The following is a 23,086-nucleotide window of genomic DNA, read 5'->3' as shown; positions in this document are numbered from 1 at the left end:
CCCAGAACAAACAGCTACTCTGAAGAGTTTTATTAATCAGGGGAAACGATCCCTTCTGAGCAGAGGAAGCAGGGAGTTGTCTGAAAGCTAAGCTAAGTCTTTATAAAAGTAAAAAAAAAAAAAAAAAAAAAAAAGGATTGCTAAAGTCTTTTTATTGTACCATCTTTTATGTTAAGCATCATCATATAAGAATACATATGATGGCAGACTCTCTCAGCTGTTTCATCAGTTCAAAAAAAAAATCACTTTCATTATGTGAAATGAGTTATTATTCTTCATAAAAGTAATGGGGCAAACAGCAGAACAGCCACATTATGCATGCAGCTAGATGCTCAGTTACTAATTTATTTTCTCCTTGCTCATGTCAAATAAAACAGAGCCCTGCTACCTGACTTGTAAATAGCATTTATTTCCTTTTCCGGGACCTTAGTTTAAATAGAAAGGACAGAGTAGCAGAAAAGGCTATATGGTATCTCTACAAGCCGAATGAGGAGCTGAGACATTGAGTGCTTGTGGAGAAGTCGGGAAGGTCCCAGCAGAATTATGGGTCCTAATTGTCCCCACATCCTAGCGCTGTGCCAGCCGTGCGGGACGGTCCTTGCCGTTGTGTCTGTGGCGAGGAACGCCCTGGGGTCGGTCGGAGCTGTGCCGCAGACCACACACTGCCCTGGAGGGGAGCCGAGCCCGTGGGGGCAGCCCCGCCGCGTTTATGGCACGGCCGAAGCCCCAGCGCTGCCGGCCCAATTCGGGCACTGCGAGAGGGGAGGCGGGGGCATGGCCGCTCCGATATCGCCTTTTTAGGGCCCTTTTTTTATCCCTCTCTTTTTTTTTTTTTTTTTTTTTTTTTTCTTCCCCTTCTCTCCTTGCGGAGTCTGAGCCGCGCCTTGTCCCTCCCTCTGCCGGCCCGGCTCGGCTCGGCCCGGCTCCTCCCAGCCGGCACGGGGCGGAGGAGGAGGAGGAGGAAGAGGAGGAGGAAGAGGAGGAGGAGCCCACACCGGCAGCGGCCGGGCCGGAGCTTGGTCAGGGGAGGGGGAGCGCGATGTCCCTGGCGAGGCGGCAGCGGCAGGAGGAAGAGGAGGGGGAAGGGGATGGCGTGGGGGAAGAGGTGGTGCAGATCCGGCTGGGGGACAAATGCTACCCGGTGTGCAAGAGGAAACTGATCGAGCAGAGTGACTATTTCCGAGCCCTCTACCGTTCGGGCATGAGGGAGGCAGGGCAGGGCCAGGAGGAGCAGCTGCTGCGTGGGGGGCTGAGCGCCCTGGGGCTGGAGCTGGTGCTGGACTTCATCAACACCTCCTGCCTGGCCAGGCTGGAGCAGGAGGAGGGGGGCGATGACGAGCCCCCCTTGCTGGAGGAGCTGGTGGAGGCTGCTTCCTACCTGCAGGTCACCCCCTTGCTCCGCCTGCTCCTCTCCCAGGTGAGGGTGGGCAACTGCCTGGAGCTGCATCGCCTGGCTCAGGTCTACGGCCTCCAGGACTTGCATGATGCCTGTCTAGACTTCATGGCCGCCCATTACCATCAGGTTCTGCGGAGGCCTGATGCCCGGCCGCACCTCCACCTGCCCCATGCTCTCCAGCAGCACCTGAAGGAGAGGCGGATGAGGGGCACTGCCACCCTCGTGGCCATTGGGGACTTCATGGGTGCCTCCTCTCTGGGCCTGCCTCCAGGCTGTCACCCTCAGGCAGAAGCCCCCTGGTCTATGCTGAGGTATGACGAGGAGGCACAAAGGTGGCTGCCCCTGGCCAACAACCTGCCTCCAGATCTGGTGAACGTCCGAGGCTATGGGTCGGCTATGCTGGACAACTACCTCTTCATCGTTGGGGGCTACAGGATCACCACCAGCCAGGAGATTTCAGCTGCCCACTGTTACAACCCTTGCCTAAATGAATGGAGTCAGCTGGCCTCAATGAACCAGAAGAGGTAACCCCTGCTCCCTGATATGCACGTGTGTCCATGTCTATTGTCAAAATAGAGCCTGTTGAGTAACGTGGTGTTGACTGGACTTGAGTTGCAAGAAGTGATTCAGACCTGTCTTTGTGCCGTGAATCACCCCTGTCTCATGCATCATGTGATGGGAAGGACCAAAGGGCTTGGCGATAGCTTGGCAGCGGGCCACCAAAAGGCTTGGCAAACCTTGTCTGGACTGGTAGCATATCCCAGACACAGAAAAATCCTGCAGCTGCTCCCCTGCCTGGTGGCCCCTGTGCATTGCACAGGGAGCTGCTGTAGCAAGGGATGGATGAGGAGGATGGGACTGTGTTGAGTAAATGCTGGAGATAAAGGCCTCAGCTGCAGGAGAATGTGAGACAGGCATCAGCAGAGGACTATGCTGCGACCTGCCACTGTGTGTGATCATTCATCTCATGTAAAATGGTGGTGGGCTCCCACTTTTCCTTTAAATTGTAGTATTCTAGGAGAGCTGTGAAGCCAGTCTCTTCAAACAGCTGACTTTGCTGGAAGTAGAAATTCTCCTTAAATTGACTAAGAGAAAAAAAAAGTCACTTTGAGATATATTTTAGCTCCAGTACTCTATGTTATGAGAAGTATTACTGCTCCTTGTGGGGTGTACAGTCTATCAGATAGAGATGGATGAAATGTTCAAGTTGGAGCAGTTTTTCATTGGTTTTTACTTTTATAAATATCCAAATATTAGGTAGGTCTGCCTTTCAGTGAAATATGTACCAGAAAAATGGCAGGAAGATTTTCAGAAACTTCTCATTTTATGAGAAAATTTTAATCCAGTGAACATTCAGCATTTTGACCGTTTTGCTTTTTCTTCTATTTTTTTGAATTGTTTGACATTTGTGTATAAGTTAGTATTCAGAAACATTTGTGCATTTGAAAGGATAACAGTGGGCTTAACTTTGAGGGGTACTCAAGAGAAGAGTCCATCTTCCTGCCCGTGGTTTTGGCTGCTCTACCTTAATCACGTTGCAGAGTTATCAAAATAAAACCTTTTACTTCACTGAAACAAAATATTTCTGTTTATCCAAGATACTTTCTTTTCATTGTTTCCATTTTAGAAAAAATGTTTAAATTTTTGTCTTCTCTGTCTGTATCAAAGCTAAAACAAGTAGGGAGGTCAGAGCTTGCTGTAGAATAGAAATGCTCTTCTCCATCCAGCAAATTCAAGTAGCATCCAGAGACCCCAGCCATTGGGATAAATGCTTTGTATTGGTGTAGTAAATCTGTAGTCTGTATTCCACTTGAGCTTACATGCTAAAATACCTCAAAACAGGGATTTGACCTAAAATGACTAATTTCCTACTTCACCCTTATTTTTTTTTTTTTTTTTTTACTTCCTGTATCATTGTGAGAATTTCACTGAAGTTTTGGCCTCCATAATCAGTCATTGGAGTTGACTGGAAACATAGGGCATTTCTGCCTTGTTGGAAAGACATTGTAAAAATTACCTGCTGTAATATGAATGTTCTGCTTTTAAACATCATAAATGCCTCTTTTTACGTGCATATTTCTTGAGCCTGACCCTATCAGCAGTCTTTACTGAGGCACCTTTGAGAATTGAGCTGTTTTGGTAGACCTGCCTTCTGTGGTCTTGTCTGCGTGAGCATGGTCGAGGGCACAGTGGCCTCAGTTGAAAAGGATGGTGGGGTCAGCCCACACAGTGTTTCCCGTAGAAGTCTGCTTAAACATAGAAGTCCCTCATTGATCAAATTAAAAGATTTTGGTATTGGTTTGTGTGATGTCTATAGCAAGGTAGATGTTGCTATGTGCAATGATTCTTCAGCGTGGCGAATGGGGGGGGGGGAGTTTTTAAAAAAAAAAAAATGCTTTTTCATGGCCCCTTTTTTTTTTACCTTACAACCTTGCTGTTCGATCTCAAAACTGCCCCTTTTCCCCCCTCACTTTACTTTTTTTTTTTTCTAGGTTATCTGAAATAAACAAGTTGATATTTTCTCCTTATATTATTTTCATCTCTGTTGCCATACCAACTTAATCTTTAAATCCATCACAGATGACAGCACGGTATTACATAGCATGGGATTTCACAATGGCAAGTAATGGCAGAAAAGTGGTATGCAAATGGATATTTTTGGAATAGTCTCTAGTCTTATATTTCACCATAGTGACTGCAGGTGAAAAAGGACCAGACTTACGTTTGCGTCTAGACTAGAAGGTAGCAGCAAGTGAATATGAGGCTCTTTGAAAAACAAAACGGGAATTTTTTCTCATGGAAACTCTGTTGACACCTTCACAAAACACTTTGTTCGCTTTAACATCTTCATGGAGTCTCAACTCTTAAGGTTTGAATGATTGGTTTATTTATTTATTTTATATCTGACATAACATTTCATCTGTCTGATGCTGGATTGACCAGTTTAGCATTTTGTAGCCAGAGCACAGAAGGGATGGCCTGTGCCATAGGAGCTAAGAGCAGGGTAATTCTTAGACTGAGAGTCCATATTTGACTGCAACAGTACTGATGCCTTTCTGCTGTGTGGATGAAACATACTTCGGTTTGCTTGGCATTGTGTTTTTAGTTTGTTGTGCTGTAGTAAAATAAGCAGGGCAGTTGCCCAGAGTGCTGCTTAGGGAATAGGGTCATGTGACTGTCTGCCGAATGAGTTGATGTCAGCTGATATAATTACATCCCATGAATGCATTTTTTACATACCTTGAGGGACGGTTCTAGTTCCCACTGAAGTTGTTTTGACTTCAGACAACACTTTAACACTATCTAGATTTGGCCTATATGACTGGATTCATATGTTGGTCTGAAGAGGAGGATGAGGAATTATGGAAATAATTCTGTTGACTTAATATAATAAATCTTCTGCACTCAAAAAACAAAATTGTGAATCCCATGATAGTTTTATACTTGATTATTTGCATTATTATTATACCAAAACCCAGGATGTTGGCATTCTATACACATGTGTAGATGAAGTATTCCCAATTTACCTCTAAGTAGAAGATGAAAGCCATCAGATGGGCACTGAATACTTACTAGTCATTCTGGCTTACATTACAGCTATTGGCTTTCTTTCTAGGCAAAGAGATCTAATTACTGTCATTTCAAATTTGTTCACAATAGGTAACACGTAAATTTGAGAAACTGTTATTCCCTGCTTATGCATACAGAGGTAGATAAAATAATTTGCTCAGGCTCGTGTAGGAAGCCTGTGTCTGTGCCTGGAATTTCTCATTGTCTGAAGCTAAATCTGGAACCAGTCACAAGTAGTCCATAACAGATCAGAGTTTCTAGACTTCTCTATTTTTTTTTTCATTCTAGAGGTTTTGCTGTACTTGGAATAGTGTCTTCAGACAACTACCTGGACTTCTTTGATGAAGAAACTTCATGTAAAGGTTGCCTAAGACCACTTGTGGTCTTTGGGGATAGAAAGGCACTAAGGAGATCTGAGGACTGTTCAAGTCATGTATTTGAATACCTTTCCATACTTTTATTTAAATCGATGCTGACAGTTGAAATTTACCGTTTAAAAATAATATACTCATAGGATTTCTACTGCATGTGCCAGTTACTGCTGTATATTCCATTTTTATTTTCCTTCAGCACAGTCATGGCAGGTAAATCTTCCAGGCTTGGAAGACCCTTGTAAGCCCCTGGCTGAGATTATACGTATGCATGTGGAACAACATTTTTGTGAGCAATCTGTGCCTGAACTGCTGCCACTCTGAGGATTCTTACAAAAATACAAGAGGAGATGTTCCTGGGGAATGGTAGTGGTTTAGAAGACCTTCTCTTTCCTTGTTTTTTTTTTTAATCACTTTTTCCCACTCAAAATTCCTCTGTGTTGGGGAAAAACAGACTTTTTGAAGATTTTTAAGTTAGAAATACCCATGTCACATTTATCACAAATGTATCACCCGTGCTTCCAAAGCTAATGGTTGGATGCAGTGTGCTCTGCAGACTCGTAAGGGATGGAAAAAGAGTGGTTCATGCAAGAAATATAAAATGCTTTGGAAATGCTTTTGTAAATGTACTTTCATGATTCTTGATCTTTGTTGCAAATGCTTTAACTCTAGAGTTAAGAAGTCATCTGATTTGTGAAAACTTTTAAGGATAAGGTTGTTTCATTTGGCAGGAAGAAAACACAGGCTAGTTAGTCCAACCCTCCTGTTCTATAGAGGACCAAGCTTACCTTGCAAATACGTTTGACTTGTTCTTTAAGCCCTCCAGCAATGCAAATTTCAACCTTCTTCCTCCCAGGTAACTTGTTTCCATGCTTACCTACTTCCCTGATCAGAAAGTCCTCTCTAATATCTAAACTAATTTGCTTTTGTATACTAAATGAGCAGAGTCAGTGAACAAGGAAATGCTTGCTGTCCTCTTCATAGCCAGTTTAATAGTGGTCTCTTATTGATATGTTATATGGCTGTTAACGCAATCTAGAACTAGCTACGCTTTTCAGAAGTTCTTGTATGTTGTCTTGTATTCAGAAAGTTATGCACTCTGACCCTTAGTTCCTTTGCATTTTGTACATTCTTCCTTCCTTCCTTCACATAGTGCTTTACACTTGCCTTTGTTGAATGAAAAATGTTGTAAATTGAACTATTGTAAAACTGCACAGCTTGCTCTTGCTTGTGTTCCTGGGGTTCCTTTCAGAGGAAATGAAGGACTTCAGAAGACATAGCCCATACGTGGTCTTGTCCCACCAAGAAGGGTTCACACCAATCTGGTATTTGGAGAGTATTTCAGATCCCCAAGTTCAGATAACTCAAACCAAGTGAGTGGAGTTATATCATAGTTGAATTTAGCAGACTGTTAAGCTCAGTTGTTTCCAAGCTGTAGTCCATGGAACAGTTAGTTGTGGAGAGCTGGCTAGTTGCTCTGTGTTTGCTTTTCTTGTTTCCAGCTGCTCCAACACATTAGAAGAGTGTAAAAATACACTAAATATTTCCTAATGTTCACTCTCCATAAAAACACCTGCTGTTACTGGCATGAAAAGGTGAATGGCAGAAGAAGTTATTCATAACATACTGAGCCGTTGTCCAAATGTTCAAATAAACTGTGCTAATGGGCGCTTGTGGCTACTTTTGAGTAAAATGAATCATGTAGTTAATATGTTCCATAAATCTGAGATACTTGCACCAAACATAATTCCTTATAACAGGTGTTGGAAGTGGTTAAATGATTTGACCTACTGACACACAAGTACGTGGCCTTCTGGAATAATTGAAGTTGAAATCTGTGCTGTGTGTCTTTCACCAGGTAGTTTTCCCACTTCTGCCAGAAGCAATTCAGAGATGCAAAGGCAATCAAGCAAAACTTGTATAAATGAACTCAATTCAGATAAATAGTAGTTACAATTGGATAACTAGACAAGCAAGTGTGAATTATGAAACCTGAATTCTTTTATGTTCTGACACAACATGTTTGTGTAGTTTATATGGCTAGATCTTAAAATAATGAAAGACTTATGCACGTGCATATGAGCTCGTTTCGTAAGCCAAAACCCCTGTACTATCTCCATCATAGACACAGAGTTACAGACTTTCTAGCATAGTTTTTATTTTAAAAGATTGTTTGGAAAATGAATTTACACTTTTTTTTTGTCTCTCTGCTAATTTGTGTCCTTTTTTTTCCTCCACCATAACTTTTAGAACAGGTACGTTGCTTTGAAAATTATAATGTTTTGTGAGTAATTATCCTCATTTCATACCTGCTACTGATTGTCATGTTATTCTGGATTCTCTAAGATGGAAAATATAACTGCTGTACAGAGGAGATGAACAGAGTGACCTAATTGTAGATGTCAGCCAAAAAAAAAAAATGAATAAAAAGCAATTAATTCCTTCAAAGGAGCATTTTAGTTTCCAAAGCTATATCAGGATGACAAGAACAAAATGATTCCATCTGGAAACATTGTCTTTTTTCCAAGCATATTTAATAAAAAGAAACTGCAGGGCAGACTGCTGCTAGGCAAGGTTCATTTTGTCCAGACAGAACCCTGCAAAACTACTTAGTGGTAAGTTTTGTATCTTGGATTCATGCAAAGTGAAATTCACTTTACTGCTCAGCAGGCCAATGCAAGGCTAAAGCACCACTTCAGTTTTACTGACACAGTGCAGTTCCCTGTTTGGTTTTATGCTGATCTAGTGCACACCAATGATCTTCATACATTTAATTAATCAGGATACTGAGTGGTAAAATTTCATGGATTTAGCTCAAAATGAGCAGTACAGAAGTAATAACCTTGCTAGGCAAAGACATTGACTCGTAAGTAGGACTGTTTCCTAAGCAGAGGAAAAGCTGATCTCTTATTAGACCATCTTTCATAGCTAAAAGGAATAGATGAGCATACAAGCCCTTCAACTTCAAGCCTTTCTAGTTCTTCCGAAACACTTGCACCTCTAGTATCCATAGACCATTTGTTTCTGAATTGCCTCTGCCTGTATTATCTTAAAAGTTTAAGATGCGAGGCTTCTTGCACTTCAGTAATTGGAAAGTTACCCTTTGTGAAATACAACATAATTGAATAGAATAATAAATAAAAGAACAGATCATTGCCTATAGAGTGCAGTGTATTTTGTGCAACTGAGGATGGAACGTTAATTTACATATACATCTTGCTTCAGAGGGATAGAGGGTATATTTAGTGGTTTAAACTAATGCTGAGTAAGGTACGGGATTCTTTTTCCTCTTTTTGCAAAATGTGATTCAATGCATATCACTTTAAATTTCTGTTTATTAGGGTTATTAAAGAGACTGTATAACAGACTAAGATGAGCATGCATCCCTAGTCATTCATCAAGTCTTGTTTGAAATTCCTGTAATTTTAACTTAGATAATATATTTGACTGAGTGTATATATAATGTTTTCCTCCACTAAAGGTAGTTTATTAAAACCTAGTAAAAACAAGACATCAACTGAACATGTTAGTTAACTAAACATTTACTACTCAAACTGTGATACACTGAAATCCAAAATAAAATATTCATCAGTCTTAACATCAACATCATTAACATTTAGAATGTCACTGGTTACTGTCCTGAGTAATTAAAGTATAATTACAAAATTCTGGACACACACAGAAGAGTTCAGATTCTGTAATACATGAATTGATGGTACAAGTTGAAAGTAATGATGGGTGTGTTGGAGCCTTGATAGGAAGAACTTTCTTTTCTATATTTTTCTGTACATTTATTTAACCTATTTCAGTGCTGCATTCTTTGTCTTTCAGGTCCAATTTTAAGCTTTTGGCTGTAAATGGAAAGCTCTATGCCATCGGTGGTCAGTCCCTTTCCAACGTGGAGTGTTATAACCCAGAAAATGACTGGTGGAACTTTGTAGCATCCATGCCAAACCCTCTTGCAGAATTCTCAGCTTGTGAGTGCAAGGGCAAGATCTACGTTATCGGAGGATACACTACACGAGGTAGAAAGTTTTTTTTTTTTTTTTTCTAACCTGATTCCTCAGGCATAGATCATTTTCTTTTTCAGGATTTTTTTTTTTTTTGAACTGATGTAATAAAACATACTGATGAAATGAAACAAAAAAGTATCTCTGTCATACTGGTATGGGGTTGTGTGTTTTTTTTCAGTGGCTACGTCTAGGATTTGTAATTATGCTTGCCAAACATACGGACTTTAAAACTAGATAGCTGTCTGTTATTTCCCATCCAACAAACTGGTATGGGGATCTGGGCCTCTGTTCCTCTGATGAAATGGACTGGTGGGTACTTTAGTATCCAGCATAGCCCTTCTCCTCATAGATTTTGGTCATACAGCAGAAAGAAAGATCTCAACGGGTACACTTTTGATTACTTTTTAGGTACGCACATTAGAATGTCAGAAGGAAAAATATTAAGAAAAGTTTTGCCTACATTAGTATTTTTCATGTATGTCACAGTCGTTCCACTGTAGCATTTCACAGAAAAATACAAGCTATAGGTAAGCTTTTCAGTGCTGAAATTATTGTATAAATAATCAAAATAATTGTATAATTAATCAAAAGCTTAAGCAGGAATTTACTTTCTGTACTTGTTTTCTGAGGGGACAATAGAGAGGGAAGGATACACAGCTGTGTTCTTTCCTGACAATTACTATTTTTTTTATCCAGTGGAAAAGCAATCCCCACAAAAAGAGCTTCCTTTTGTTTATTCCTTAAGCACATAGTGCCATTCTTTTGGTGGAATACTATTTTTTCAGAGTTCCAGAAGTCTTAGTTTTTTTTTTCTTGAATGTCAAATGTTTAATATTGATCACAACTTCCTAAATTAAAGTTCCCATCTCTAGGCCTTTGCCTGCTTCATTTAACCACACTAGGTTGAAATTATTTTCCAAGTGGAGAATAAAATTAGAAAAGAGATCATTCATGGCTCAGCTTTTACAGAGTGTACTGCAAACAAAGCTAAACTGACATCAGAACAAGCTGTCTCTACTAGTGTCTGAGTTTAGCTCTGAAGCATTTTAAAGTTTGTAAAAGACGCATTTCCACTTCTCATGGTCCTTGTGGTAATGGTAACCTTCAAAGCCATTTTGTCCGGTCCATTCTGACTCAGGACCAATGTAAACAAAAGATATCGAAGTGCCTGTGTCTATATGGAGGCCATGCTGTGATGTGCTCTGCAGTCCTGGTCCCTTGGTCTTCCTCACTAATGGACCTGCTGGGGTGCTTTGTGGTCCCTGATGCCCAGCACGTTCAGATAGACTAGGATGGAAGGGTGTCAGGCACGCAAAACTTAGTGCTCTGGGAAGTCAGACCTAAGAAGAAACAACCTTTGGGACAAGACAAGAGAGCAGAGAAAAAGAGGCTGAAACAGAGTAATGAGAGAGGCTTGAAGCTACCGTTATTTTATTTTATTTCTTATTTTTATCAAGAGAGAGAGGAGAGGTAAAAAGAAAAATCTCTGGTTTGGTTAATAGTGCTACAAGATTAAAGGAGTGCCAGCTTTTTACCTTACTTCCCCTGAGCTTTGCACATTCCTTCTCTGTTGCTTATGCTGTTCTTCTCTTTAGGCTGCCTGCTCTTGGTGTCATGGGTAGGAAGATTGGCATGTTGCTGCTGCAGTTCCCGCTCCCTTAAAATTCATTAATGAAAGTGTATGTCGTCAGGATTTGCGCCCTAAATTGAGGCTTATGTTTAAATCCAAGAATGTTCAGGACAACAAATGCCTGTGCTTGTTATAAATAAAGATCCTTACCAGAACAAGGACCTAGAATCAGTTTGTCTGTGACACCTTGGCTTAGGGCAGCTGTCAGACTTAGAAACCAGAATTCCTGAAATTACACTGGTGATTCACCTTCCAAGTTATGCAGATGTTGGAGGGTGATAAGGCACCACAGTCTGAGAGACACTGAGTTTCATTTGCTTTTTTACTACATTTGGTAAATAAAATCATGCAGCAGTTAATAAGTTGTTTTTTTTTTTTAATTTATTATTTTTCCTATTTCTGTGTACCCCTCAGTAAGACTGTTGTTTTGGTAGTTTTTGTGGGTTATTTTATTTTCTCTGTATAGAGCTTTCTCCTGAGACTGCACTTTCCAAAAGATGGTAGGATCTGAAATTTTGCATTGTGAAATATAATGAACCTTGATGATTAAAGAGCCTCCTTTCAGTTCTCACTTGTAAATCTAATCCTAATAGCAACTCCATGTCAGGTACTATATTTGTTTTGTATTTTTTTGTTTTGTTTTGTTTCTGTGGATAGAAAAGACCCCAGCTCCATACTATGTAAATGAGGGCTACATCCCAATAGACTTTCATGTGCTCCCCCTCAAACCATAGCATTCCATTTTTTCCTTAGAAGATTACTGCTATGGAAAGACACAGAAACTTAATTGTTAGAAATGTTGTGGGGAGTTTTTATTTTTTTCTCCCCCAAGTGAATCAGGGAATGATTCATTGTTTGTAGACAAAGTTGATCAGCAATTTTATAGAGCATTGCCATGATATTTTTCCTCTTTTTTTTTTTCTTAATTTAATGTGGATTAGATGTTTAAGAAGGTAATATAAAGTAATAAGCAATAATGGAAAGTCATCACAGTGAAAGCAAATGCTATAGCAGCACCTCCTGAGCCATGCTGCTCATGCGCTTCATTCATGACAATCAAGATATATTTGTGGTTATTTATACCTGTGTGCTCTTACATAACTTGTTAGTATGTCACCATCTGCTGTTACGCCTGAGAGCTCATTTGGAGATCATCATGCAAAATAGACTTGTAATATGGAGCAGATTTTATCAAAAGACCAAGCTGGAGACTGCGAGCCTGTTACCACTTGTCACTTGAATTTGGATTTAAGCTCAGGTCTCCAGAGGTTGAAACTTAATTTATTAGCTAATGACTCATGTGCATTCTTTGTTAATTTAGTGAAGCCTTGGTATGGGACACAGCCAGGGTCTCCACTGCACTGTAAAACAGGGAGATAGTGTAACAATTTCATAGAATAACAGTATTGCAAACACACATGCATCCACTGAGTCGTAACTGAAGTATAGATAGGTCTTCAGCTTTTTTCTCAATGCTTCTGTCTAATGCAGGAGCATGTCATTCCTGGTTTTTAAATGAGTTTGACTGTGTATTTCTATCTATATGGTGTACTGAACGTGTGCTCTTAGGTCATCCATGCCACTTGATGAAATGTAACTAGCTTTATGAATTTTATTTCATAAAACTTAGATTTGTGGAGTGAAATGGATGATAAATTATCACTTGACAGCCATTAATGAAGCATACTATATTCATGCTAATTTGATTAATCTGTGATCACCAGTGGAAAGCAGATTATTGCTCCATTTTCCTTTTCAGAAAAAAACGTTTCATGTCAATCAGAGGCAAAATTAAAAGCATAAGACAACAGTTAGGGATTATGCTGGTTAAATCTGCATTCCCAGACCGTTTGCATTGTTTAATGTGCCAGAAGTAGCTTAAATTTTCCCTTTGCAATAGAAGAGAATGTTCAAACTTTATCGCTGTGGCAAAGACTCAGAGTTCTCAGTAATCAATATTTCTTCCCTGGTCTGCTACGCTTTTTCACTGTGTAATAATGGCTGATACAGATTGTGGAGATCCTCCTCCATGAGTATCTTCTTCTTTATTTATTTGTAAATCTCTCTCCTCTGTTTCAGATAGGAATATGAACATTTTGCAGTACTGTCCCACTTCTGATTCCTGGACCAACTTTGAACTTTGTGATGTCCATGTTCGCAAACAACAGATGCTCTCTGTTGAAGAAACAATATATCTGGTAGGGGGCTGTATTCATGAACTTGGGCCAAACCAAAAATCCAGCCAAAGTGAGGACGTGTTAACTGTGCAGTCTTACAACATTGCTACCAAAGAATGGCTCTACCTCAAAGAGAACACATCAAAATCAGGTCTTAACTTGACTTGCACTCTCCACAACGATGGAGTTTATATATTGAGCAGGGATATTACCTTATCTACAAGCTTGGAGCACCGTGTTTTTCTGAAGTATAACATATTTACGGACAGTTGGGAATCACTAAGACGCTTTCCAGCCTTTGGACAAAACATGCTGATTTGTTCTATGTATTTGCCTGATATGCGAGAAGTGTAACAGCATCAGGTTTTTCTTTTCAGCTCGTTAATCACTGTTGGAAGAAATATTGCTCCCTCTAAGTAATTCCAGTTTCAGAATGTAATGTGGTTGCATAACATAGACATAAATACTGATTCCATTATTAAAAAAAAATAAAAAATTAACATTAAAAATCCAGTATTAAGAGGATGCTTCCAGAAACAGTTTTAATATTTCAGTTTTTTAAAAAAATATTATTTTGGATTTAATTTCACCAAATATTGTTTGCAACTTTAACATAAAATTGTGTTGGTAACCAATGAAGACATTGAAGGAACTCCAAAGAACAAAACTGATCAGTCTAGTTTTATTCTCCATATTTATAGACAACATAGAAGATAAAGAATATACATGATAAAAGTGGATATAATTCAGTAAATAAGAAGCTTAAGAAAAATAACAAAGGGTACAATTTCTTTTAAAATACTATTTTTGCTCAAATTATGTTCTGTCAAATGCACAATGTTTAAAATTGCTAACACTCTTGTTATGTCTTCTGCAGTCACAAGTGAGATTATCAAGGATGCAATTGTAAGCAATTGAGTATCACCAAGATACACATATTCCCCTGAGTTATGTGTAATAAAATGCTTTGTGAGGGACTGGGAGGAATTGCCCAAAGGCTGAAGGTTTCTGGTTGGATACTAGATGCTCCTACAGTGGCAGTTGGCAGTATTTATTACAGCTATTATAATAGAGGTAAAAAGGCTACAAATTCATATTGAGAAGTTTGCTCATTTTCCAAAAGGTTTTAAGTTGTATTCTGCACTACTGGGTTTTAAAGGTCAAATTATAGAAACAAAGAGTTGCCAACAAATGTTGGCAACAAGTTACGGAAAATGTACGTGAGCACGTACTGTCGTGATTCTGCACCAGGCCCACTCTGCTTAGTAACAGTCATCCAGGACAAAAGGGGAGACTGAATCACTTAATATGGAAGGGTTCATTTGTGTAAACGACTTCCTACCAACACCAGCTCTAACAGGTGCGCATGAATGTTGGCTCTTTCCTGAGGTACCAGGAACCTGCTAGAGATTACCTTGTTTGCCACCCAAAGTTGTTAGTTTCTCTAAAGAATGTAATGAATGTAACTCCTTTGCGTTCCCTAGTTTCTGCATATTGCCTGAGATACTTACAATCATGGTGGGCCCCTTTTTGTAGTTGGCAGGGGTCTTCTGAAGGCACCTGCCCAAGTGTGGAATGTGTGCTCTCACAACAGGAAAAGGAGAAGGTCTTGGTCATCATGGTTTCACAGCTACTGCCTCTAGGAAATAGATAACCAAGTTAGGTGTGTGTTGAGCATATTGCAGGGATGTTGGTTGGTTCTGCATCAGCTATTTCTTGAAATGAGAAGACAAGATTTAATTCACCTGAACACATTCCTGATATTTGGAGATGTCTTTTTTTTTGAATTCAGGAATCTGAATCATCTTTTGAAGATAAGTGCCTTTTTGTACAGAGGAAGCAAAGGCTGCAATGGTTCCCTAAAGGCTCTTTTAACCCCTTTCTTCTCCATGGTCTTGAATGAAATTGGTACTAAAAGAGCTAACAGACTTGAAGTGCCTTGCCAAATACCTCTCTGACATTCAGTGCTTAGGTGCATACTTTCAGTGCTTCTGATCATGGATTGCAAGCCAAAGAGAAAATCCCAGAAAACTTTGGTCTAGAATGAGAGCGTTTGGGTTTGAACCTTTTTGCGATATAGGTAGACATTAAGTAAGGTACTTTGGATATCCAGGATTAACCTCTTGGGTAGGAATTTTGCAGCCTGGCTGAGTATGTTACGCTTAAGCCCAAACTAGTGTCTATCATTCAGCTGTATGCATGAATTTCATGAATGAAGCCCTTGTCTATGTGTTCATTCCTTTGAAAACCTGATGCACTGAGCAGGTGATATGTAATGACAGTGGTATCAGACCAAACAACGGTTATTCTGTAATGAAGAAATGAGATGACTTTCATAAGATTCTTAAGTGATGTTTCTTTAACCTTAAATTTCAAAAGTGTTTTAGAATAGATATAGACAGTGTTTCATTGTCTGGTGAAAACCAGAACAAAAGTTACCTCAGCCACATTAATTTACTTGCTTTCCTTCATTTCTTTTCAGTTCGACATTCACTACTCTACAATCATCCTTCAGTCAACTCAGTTTAATAGTGGTGGAAAAAATCACATTTGAGTTGCAGCATTCTCTTCCATGGCAAAGTAATTTTGAAGAACTGACATTCCCAGATTTGCAGAGTGGTATATCTAATGAAGTCCTTTCAAACACATCCATTTTGTAGTGCAGGTGTCATTCCAAAAGCAGTGATACAGTGTTTTTGATATGATTATTCTTTTTCATGAGAGGCCCTTCCATGCTGGTTAAGTACGTCCTGGTTTCAGCTTCCGGTTATCAAGTGACCACAGTGCAGTCTGGAGAACCTGCAAAAATAGAAAAGAGAAAACGGCTCAGATTGTAAATGTTATCAGACCCTTGTGTGAATCTGTGGTGCAAATTCATCAATGCTGACATCTAAGAGTACTACAGTCACAAATCAAAACTGGTGTTGAATTTAGTGGTACCAGACTAATTGGACCGTATGACTACAAACTGAAATATAGATTTTTTTAAAAACAAAATTCATTACAGAGAGGTATGCAATGTGGGTGTTCCTATAAATTAGGAGGGGAAAAAAAAACGCATCACAAAACTGTCAAACAATCCCTTGCCTTTCTCATTTTCTTTCCATCACTTTAATATTCCACATAAGGCACTGTTGAGCAGCTTCTGTCCTTCAGGCCAAGGAAAACTTGTTGAGAGTCACTAACAGTGAGTAATTAAAAAGCTGCTTTTTAGCCAGTGGAAATGTTGTTCAGTGATTAACTTTACTGTGGTCACTTTCGTGGTGGGGAAAAGGGTCCTAACTTTAGGGTAAATAAGCTTTCTTTGAACAACGATACAAGTTTAGAGCAAGGGGCCTTATGATCTGATCACCTGGAAATTCATCAGTGTTATCCTGATGTTGCTTCTAACCTACCATGTGGCCTTGGAGAGATCACCTTCTTGCATCTTTGCTCCCCAATATAACACGTGAGTATGAATGTTGGTTGTGGAGAAGCAAATGGTTTCTTTGGCGTAGTAGTGTTTGTGAGATCTCTTGAATGTGTGAAGAAGTACATATATTCTCCTTGTAACTGGAGACTTGATTATTAAAATTGCTTGATGGAAGGTGACAGGACAGCAACTAGTAATCTCATTTTGGTCTCTGCTAACTACCTTCATTTTGAACTGATGGCTATTTCCAGTGTGTTTCTTTCTTTTGTTTCTGTCACCTACTAGCTTATGGTTTCTCTAACTCTCCTAGTCTTGGTGTTCTCAAGTCTGTATCCAAATCCAGAACTGCTGCTTTCCTGCCATGTCTGGGTTATCCAGTGCTTACGTATCCACTTCTACATCTTCGTAGTCTCATGGACTGAGTCCACTTGATACTAACCAGTAAAAGCTGACTATGGTAGAGGATGATCCCACATTGAAAGGAAGATCAACAGCCTGTAAAGTCCCGGGGGAGGAGTAAATGGAAAACTCTGGGAACTTCAGTTCCTTCTCATAAAATAGAGAAGTGTTTAAAATGTTGCTCACATCAAGCCTAAGAGAGAGCATAACAGTTTCTTCCTTTCCAGGAATGGTTTATGGTTTTCAATGTGAAATAAGAGTTGTGTGGGGCTTAAGTTTAATCTCTCTGGCCAGTTTCCATAGATTCCCCTTTCTGCCCTGTCAGCTGACCTTTCTTTGCCTTAATATCTGTTTTCCATTCTTTGAGGGTTTTGTCCTTCCACATCAGTGTCCAGACTGTTTTGATGAAATCATATAGTAGCAGTTTGTTGGCCTTTTTTATTTGTTAGCTTGTTTTTCACACTGGTCTGTATCTATCAGTTACCATGATGAAAGTGTAATTTGTAATTTGGGGAAAACCTTTTCATATATTCAGTTCTGGGCTCTTGGAAGAGAACTTTTCCAAGCTACAAATATTTTGTTTCCTTTAATCCTTATTTTAGTGAGAAATGATGCTACAGATTCAGCGTTTGTGGAAATTGACCCGCATCGGTTACGTGAGAGAGAATGGAAGGTACTGAGTGCAATGACAACATTTAGCACATAACATGCTTAAAGATCTGCATGGGTAGAAGTTAATCATCCTTATCACCCCTGTAAGGTAAGGTATATACTGTAAATGATGTTAAACCAGAGACGATCCCTGGGGTATCTTTCAGTGTTGCCAGTGAACTTAAATGCAGTTACCTAAAGTCCTCAGAGGGCAGAAACTCTCAGCATCCATGGTACGTTGTATTGATTTTGCATTTACAATAATGACCAAAGGGTGGCTCCCCATACCCACAGTAAGTCTTAGGAACCAGAACAAAAGCTGTAAGATTGAAAAAGTTTAAACATCTTCCTCTACAATTATGAACACTGCCATTCTCGGTATGTTTTCTATTTAATCAACTTAGAGTCTGTTTTAGTGTAATCTGTCTTTTTTTTTTTTTTTTTTTACCTCCACCAAAAGGAGGGTGGAATTTGGAAAAGGAGTCTGGATTTTGTGAACTAATGGGGATCAGGCATTCACACCTTTTAAAATTGCTGTCCCGATTATATATGGTACATGGATTTTTGTTTTTTTTTTTTTCTAAAGAGTATTCACATCGCCAATAACATATATTATTATGTCCTACAAATATCAATGTTTTCTAAAGGTCATTTCAGTTCCTTTATTGTAATTAGAAGGGTGAGACATGTTTAGCTTCTGAAATACAAGCTGTTTATCTTTTATGAAAGAAGAAGAACCACTACAATGACTGTATTTTTCTAGTGGAAGGCAGATTAGACACTGTCCAGTTTTAGAGTATCCAGTTATACAATGTGTTGCACATCATCTAATCATATATGCTTTAGTAGGAGACAAAGATCCTGATCAGCACCTGAGCACAGATATTTTCTATGTGATGGTACTTGTACCGTTATTTAAGATTCAACAATGAATGCAAGCTCTCCAAATCCTCCTTCACTCACTCCATTTTTTGGTTGGAATTTGTTTTTTTGATCTGTTGTTGATTTTCCACTGTCTGATATTTTCCAGATGTTTCTAAGGGTGTGCCTTACGATAAGACACCCTTTATAAATAATTTTCAGAAATACAAATAGTTTACTCTGCCTTACCAGTTTTTGCCTATGAAGATTTTACCCTGGTGCCTGGGTAAATCCTTTTCCAGGGCAAACGATAAATCTGATGCTTCTATACAGTAATAGTCAACTTTGAGACAAGATGCTGTCAGTCCACAAATCACTGCTGACATAAAATTTCTGATGCAACCATCAACCTCCTGTATGCTGTCTGTCTGTTTTGGAGTTATTTCCACCCCTTCTTGTTCAAGATTTCTGTACACAAGTACAAGTGATAAAAACACCACTACTGTCAGGAGTTCATGGGAATCTTACACATAACTGCTATGTAGGTTTTGATCAAACCTAAAATCCTCTTTCCAAGAATCTTCCTAACTATAAGTTCTCACGTATTCAAAATGACTTAACCTATAAACTTTCTGGTTAGCTTTTATTGCTCATGCTGTGAAACAGGGTTCTATAGTGCATTACTTGTCAAGTACTCATAGTATAAGGCATTTAAGCGGTGTAAGGGTAGTAGAATCTTATCTTTTTTTCTTCAAGAAGACTTCAGCTATGCAAGGTTTAAAACATAAAAAGTGATTTTATCTATTCTCCTATGGAACTTAAACTAGGTCAAAGATTTACATTATTCACTCACATTAAAAAAAATGTTACTGAACAACCATTTGGGAGGTGATGTTAGAAAGACTCTGTTTTCCTCTTTGGATATTTTTATTACAGTTTTCTTTTTCTACTGGGTATACTACATATGTCTGGTATCACATTGTATTGCCTTTTTAGTTGGTTGTAAGGGAAATTTTACCCTTTTACAGGTAGGGCCTTGAATTACTGTGAAGACCAGAGCTATGTCATCTGAAACGTGTATTTTGCAGTTGTAAATTAGCAATTCATAACTGCTCTGAAGCCCATAAAAACATGATTTTGGGTGGCGGGGGTGGAGATGAAGTCAGAAAACAGATGCTTAGGAATAGCCATTCTCTAACCTCCAGGCATAAGCAATTTTCAAATGTAGAAGCAGGCAGAAGAAATTTTAAATGGTTTTAAAATAACAACTCCCTCTTCCTCTCTCTCCACTGCAACTTAAACCCTTTCAACCACAATAATTTGTGGCAAGGCATCTGTGTATTTGGAAAAAAATGTTAGTGGTGAGATAGGAATGCACAGTTCTTGGGCAGGTGATCCCTTATCAGAACTGCTACTTGACAGGCCAAAAAAAAACCTACCTTCGGCTTCAGTATGACTTTCTGACTGACATTTATGACTCTTTAATGACATGTTATCTCCTAACATATGTATAATGATAAGTGCATCAAGGAGAAGAATCACAGAAGACCTATTGTATATCTAATAACAAATGCACGATAGTCTTGTGGAGAGTCTTTTTTTTTTTTCTAGTAGGGCCTGATCCAAAGCCTTTTGATGTTAATAAAAAAGAACCAGCTTTGAATTAGGCACATATTTCAGTGCCTCTTTCTTTAATTCTGAAGGAATCTGAAGAGATGCGAACTGTACAACTGGCTGATGAAAGAAGAGGCATAGACTGAAGACTTGGAGAATTTTCTTAAAGTATGATCTGTGTTATGCCCCATCTGTATGCTTTTGTGTTACATTTCAGTCTCTGCTGAGTGTTGTCTGTTAACACAAATCTTTCAAGTATACTGACTCTAAGTAGTCAGGAGAATGATGTTTTCCTGAGCGTATTTGGGGAGAAGGCGAACATCTCTGGAATGATGCTGTTGGGGAGTTACTGAGAAAGCATTGCTGATACTTCATGACTCTGAACAGCAAAGCACCGTTGTGTGTCCTGGTCTACATTCTCTTGTACCAAGAAGCTTAGTATGGGGGATTAAAATTTTTATTTTAGATCGTGGTGCTATGAGATTGTTTGTTTCTTTTTACAATGTCTCTTAAAAAATATTGTTTATAGGGATGTGGATCCTTCTATCACATGCTACAATAATGCTATACACAACAAAATGCAGAGTATGGTCATGTGGAACAGAGAGCTATAATTCCCGTTTCACATTGTCAACATACAAATACAAAAGATTTATTTGCACAAGGATTAGAACTTTGACAGATATTCATGAAAGGTGAAACGGCTCCAGGAACAGTTTGAGAGCAACCCACCTCAGGGCTATACCTGTATAGAAAAGATAAGGGCGTATCCCAGGGAGTGAGTTCAGATCCTTGTGGAAGAGGATGGATTTGAATCCAAATCTTGTGTTGGCAAATTTCCCAGAAAACATAGTCCCTTCTCTCTTCAGTTTGTTTGTGTAACTTCTTATTTGCTTAAGCCAAAATAAAATAAATTGGCAGACTTTATTTGGGATAACCAAACTCTGTTTTTCAGAAAATATTTACCCCAATCTATTTACATGTAATACCTGCCTAATTGGGATGTTTAAGTTTGCATTTCCTATGTATTAGTTCCTTGTTTTTTTGTTTTTGTTTGCCTTTTTTCAGTAAATCTGTTTCAACTACAGAGCTCTTTCAATTAATATTGTTAATGCTGTGTCCTCTGAGTATTTGCAAAACATCTCATGAAGCAAGAGTAGCTCTCTGTCCTACAACCTGCTATACTTGTATCTATCTGTGAGGAATTGGGCATGGGCTTTACTGTCACTGTAGTTCAACAGTCACAGACTGAACTGTTGAATTTGCTGTTCAAGATTAGTTGTAGATACTGTCTGCAATATTGAGGAGTGTTTGTTGTTGACCAATGTGGCCATAATGCCCCTAGAACATCCCCTGTAGGAGTAGCAAATGCTGTAGGAACTCTGACACTGTTTCCCTGTAGATCTTCATCTGATCCATATACCCTCCAACACCTTCAAGTCAGAGTGATCATCTTCCGCCAGCTGCTTTGCATGAAAAGTTCCACTCTCTATATGGCCCCTGAAGTCCAAAACAAACATACAGGAATATAAACTCCTTTACCCCTTCTGGGCCCAGCACTCTGCTGACTCCTCACCCCTCCAATGGTAAATAGAAGTCAAAAAAAAAAAAAAAAAAGGAAATACTTCCATTCCACCTGAGATCAGGGACCCCTAAGTCACTGGCAGCCGGAAAAATCACTCATTTTCTGCCAGACTTTCTTCAGCAAAGGGGGATTTTAATAGGGAACAGTCTCTGTTGGCTTCAGGCCTCTCAGTTTGTCACCATTAAGGTCATACTCACCCTGTCAAGATCTTCTCTGCCAGTCTAACACCTACTTCCTTCAGGTTCCATAGGGTGGGACGTATTAGGAACTCATCAGCCCATTAATTCTTTCCTGATTTCTGTGGGAGGTCTTAAAAGAGATTGTAAGATTTTCTTCAGAGGCAGCAAGTTTGGGATTTGAGTTCCTCTATAGCAAGCATGGGTGGTGCATAGTAACAGTCAGACTTAACTGTCTTTTTATCAGAATCAAAGTGGACTTGTGCTTTAAAAACAAATGAAGGCAAAGGTCCAGGAAATGTTTTGGTGCAAAGAAAATGTGAATTTGGGTACAGACTATGCCATTAATTGTAATGTTCACATGCGTGTACAGCAATGACAACTCAATAGATGCAGATGTAGATTTGGAAAAAAAGGGGCAGAGGTTTTTCAGCATGATCTACAATGCTTTAACACTGGGGCATTAAATTTCAGACACCTGAGCGCAGACTGGTATTTCATAAGTTTGGCACTTAGTGCTTTCTGGAAGTGTTTCTAATTAAGCATCTAGAAGTTACAGTCAATGATTCAGCCATTTCTGTAAATTTTACAGAAAAAAATGGTGTCTTCTTGGTGTCTTCCTCTTATGAATGCTTTGCAACTTTGAAAATACTAGTGGTAAAACATCTAGTTGTTCAATGCAGCATATTAAATTGGGTAGTCTCCCCTCAAGCCATGTTATCTGGACAGAAATAGTGAGGCACTTACCTCATTTCCAGTGTGGAAGTACAATTCTTCCAGTTCAAATCTCCACAGTTTTTGTACAGTGCATTCTAGAAAAGAGATTGGTAAATATATTGTATGCATTCTGTCCATTAAGAGCTATTGAACAGTGATCAGTAAACAAGGACAGTATGACGCAGGGAAACCACTCAACATTGATTTAGTTAAGCATTAAGCTAAGCAACAGAGGGAGTACGTAAGCAAAGGGAGAGAGAGACAGAGAAACAGAAGTAGCTGGAAATTATCTCTACAGCAAAGTGATAAATACACTTTCGGTTTTGGATGCACACCATTTTTGTCCGGGTTTTCTCTAATCTTTTTCAGCTACTAAAGTATTCAAATGCTTTTTGTTAATTCCATGTTCTCTGAGTGTGGTCATCTGTTGACCTGCTTTTCTACTTCCTCTCAGCCACAGTTTGTTTTATAAATTCTGAAGGATGTCTCTTCCTTCTACACCCTTCCTTTTCCT

At 39.2% G+C, this 23,086-nt stretch overlaps 1 protein-coding gene across 1 annotated transcript; it reads left to right on the top strand.

The window, feature by feature from the left end:
* Positions 1-946: 946 nt before the first annotated feature.
* On the top strand, positions 947-13,659 carry KLHL42 (kelch like family member 42). Its single transcript, XM_040545009.1, has 3 exons — positions 947-1,920; positions 9,169-9,362; positions 13,060-13,659. Exons 1-3 carry the CDS (start codon positions 1,040-1,042, stop codon positions 13,509-13,511), a joined length of 1,527 nt encoding a protein of 508 aa, XP_040400943.1. The 5' UTR covers positions 947-1,039; the 3' UTR covers positions 13,512-13,659.
* Positions 13,660-23,086: the final 9,427 nt, after the last annotated feature.

The sequence above is a fragment of the Cygnus olor genome, chromosome 1, assembly GCF_009769625.2.
Source record: "Cygnus olor isolate bCygOlo1 chromosome 1, bCygOlo1.pri.v2, whole genome shotgun sequence".
Classification (NCBI taxonomy): Eukaryota; Metazoa; Chordata; class Aves; order Anseriformes; family Anatidae; genus Cygnus; species Cygnus olor.
Note: the sequence above shows the minus strand (reverse complement) of the source record. Positions and strands in the feature narration are given on the sequence as shown.